The 2,326-nt window shown below is 37.8% G+C and overlaps 1 protein-coding gene across 1 annotated transcript in view; it reads left to right on the plus strand.

Annotated features, from left to right (window-relative positions):
• The window catches only part of LOC107721127 (gastrula zinc finger protein XlCGF8.2DB-like), a 6,508-nt gene extending 4,386 nt beyond the window's left edge, over nucleotides 1–2,122 (plus strand). Inside the window, exon 2 of the mRNA XM_016528993.1 lies at nucleotides 788–2,122. Within this exon, the coding sequence (XP_016384479.1) occupies nucleotides 813–1,793 (981 nt within the window). The 5' untranslated portion in view covers nucleotides 788–812 and the 3' untranslated portion in view covers nucleotides 1,794–2,122. The remainder of the gene's footprint in view (nucleotides 1–787) is intronic.
• The last annotated feature ends 204 nt before the right edge of the window (nucleotides 2,123–2,326 follow it).

Consider the following 2,326-nt stretch of genomic DNA (forward strand, 5'->3'; position numbering starts at 1 on the left):
TATGGCACTCAGACAGGTATGTTCAATACAGTTGTTTTGACAGAAGGAAACAAGATACATTTCTAGTTTCAACATTATTTGTTCTTCAGACGTTCCTCTTTAAAATAAAATAATTATCATATTTTTGCAAAGTGACCCACATTTGGTTGTTGACCACTGAAAATGTGTACAATTTACAGATTTTCTCCTGGAGCCATATTGAAATTCCGTTATGTCTGGAACTGAACCATATAGGGCCTTAAAAATGAAGATGCCAAAAGAGAAGTTTGTTAAGACCCAATATCTAAAAGGGCATTAAGATATTTTTCATACTTTTTGAGTTACAGGCCTGCAAACTTTGGAGAAAAAACTTGAAAAGTGCTCTTTCCCCATTTTTGAATGGTCACCATTGGCATATAATGCAACAAAGATTGCTAAATTCAACAGATTTTACTAACAGACCTTCCAATCTCTGTGTAAAAGTAACATTATGATGCTGCCATCTTTCTAAAGTCATTTTTACCCTCCTGTAATTTGGCTCTGAGTCTCAGGTGAAAATTGCCATTTTGACCCCCCTCTACAAAATAGTGGATTACTCAGTTAATATTCATCCATGACATTTAATATTTTGGCTTTCATCACTATACATGTTTATCTTTCTTCAGAAAAAATATTAGCAAAATCAAAAATTTGAGCCGGGGACCTCTGGTTGAGTTGGCACGGAATGACCCTACAGTGTATTCTTCAATCGCTCAGGTAATGCCAGTTTATGGAGTAATGTGTTGTGTAATTACTTTTTTTTTATCAGATAAGGTCATCCATACCGCATAAGAATGAGCTGTGACGTAAAGATGGAGTTTATTAAAGAGGAGAATGATGATGATACATGCCATCAGTGTGGAAGGAGCTTCACAAGTAAAAGAAACATCAAAGAACACATGAGAATTCACACCGGCGAGAAACCGTTCACATGCCCTCAGTGTGGAAAGAGTTTCAGACAGAAAGAATGCTTTATGATTCACATAAGGGTTCACACCGGAGAGAAGCCGTTTGCGTGTCAGCACTGTGAAAAGAGTTTCACGAGTCGAGGAAGTCTTAACATTCACTTAAGGGTTCACAATATTGAGAAACCATTCAAGTGCCCGGAGTGTGAAAAGAGTTTTGGACGTAAAGACCACTTCAATCGTCACATGAGAATTCACAGTGGAGAAAATCCATTCTCATGTCCTCATTGTGAGAAGTATTTTTTAACTAAAACCCACCTTGAGAGTCACATAAGAATTCACACCGGAGAGAAGCCGTTCACATGTGATCAGTGCGGAAAGAGTTACAAATGGTCAAATAGTCTCCGAATTCATAAACTCTTTCACTCCGGAGAAAAGCCATTTAAGTGTGATCAGTGCGATAAGAGGTTTGTTCTGGAAAAAGACCTGAAGGCCCACATGAAAACTCACACTAAAGAGAAGCCTTACTTGTGTTCTGTTTGTGGGAAGAGTTTTGCATGGCTGATACGTTTTAAAGACCATCTAAAAATCCACGCTGGTGTGAAAGACTATTTGTGCAAAGATTGTGGTAAAGCCTTTACTGCAGCCACTCAGCTGAAAGTGCACCGCAGGATCCATACTGGAGAAAAACCTTACAAGTGCTCGCATTGTGAGAAGAGTTTCAAACAGTCAGGAGCCCTAAAAGACCACGAGAGAATCCACACTGGAGAGAAACCATTCCAGTGCCTTCCGTGCGGCAGGAGATTCACACACTCCAAAACTGCACAGATGCACAGAAAGAAGCATTGTCCCAAATTAAAGTCAGTATGACTGGAGAAACAAGAGCTTAAGAGCTCAACAGTTCACGAGTGCTGAGTTATTGCCCTTGTTTTACTCCGTTTGGGATTCGAAATGTGAAAAATGTTCAAACACACCTTACTGAGCCTGCAGTCTTTCATATAATATAAATGACGTAGTAAAGTTACAAATCTTCATTATTATATGATTGTTCATACACTTGCATTACTGTAATTGTTTCTTAGAATTCAGTGCTGCTGCTGAAAAGGAACAAAATGAGATCCAGTTAAATGAGATTCTGTTAAAACATTCACTTGTAGAGATGGACTTTTATTAAAACAAATATTCCAACGTGAGCGCTGCACCCGAGTCATTCTTACATGCAAATTTGAAGCTCAATGGCTTTATATCAGTGCAACCCTGAAGGGAACTATCTTCAGAAATGTTTTCTTTTGGCATTTTCATTTCTTGTCACTTACTATCACTGAGTGAATTTACTAATTTACTTTCAAAATTACTACACTAATAACACGGGCTATAGTTATATTCAAAAGTATAATAATAAT

Source organism: Sinocyclocheilus rhinocerous, unplaced genomic scaffold (genome assembly GCF_001515625.1).
Source record: "Sinocyclocheilus rhinocerous isolate Xijiao unplaced genomic scaffold, SAMN03320098_v1.1 scaffold180, whole genome shotgun sequence".
Lineage (NCBI taxonomy): Eukaryota > Metazoa > Chordata > Actinopteri > Cypriniformes > Cyprinidae > Sinocyclocheilus > Sinocyclocheilus rhinocerous.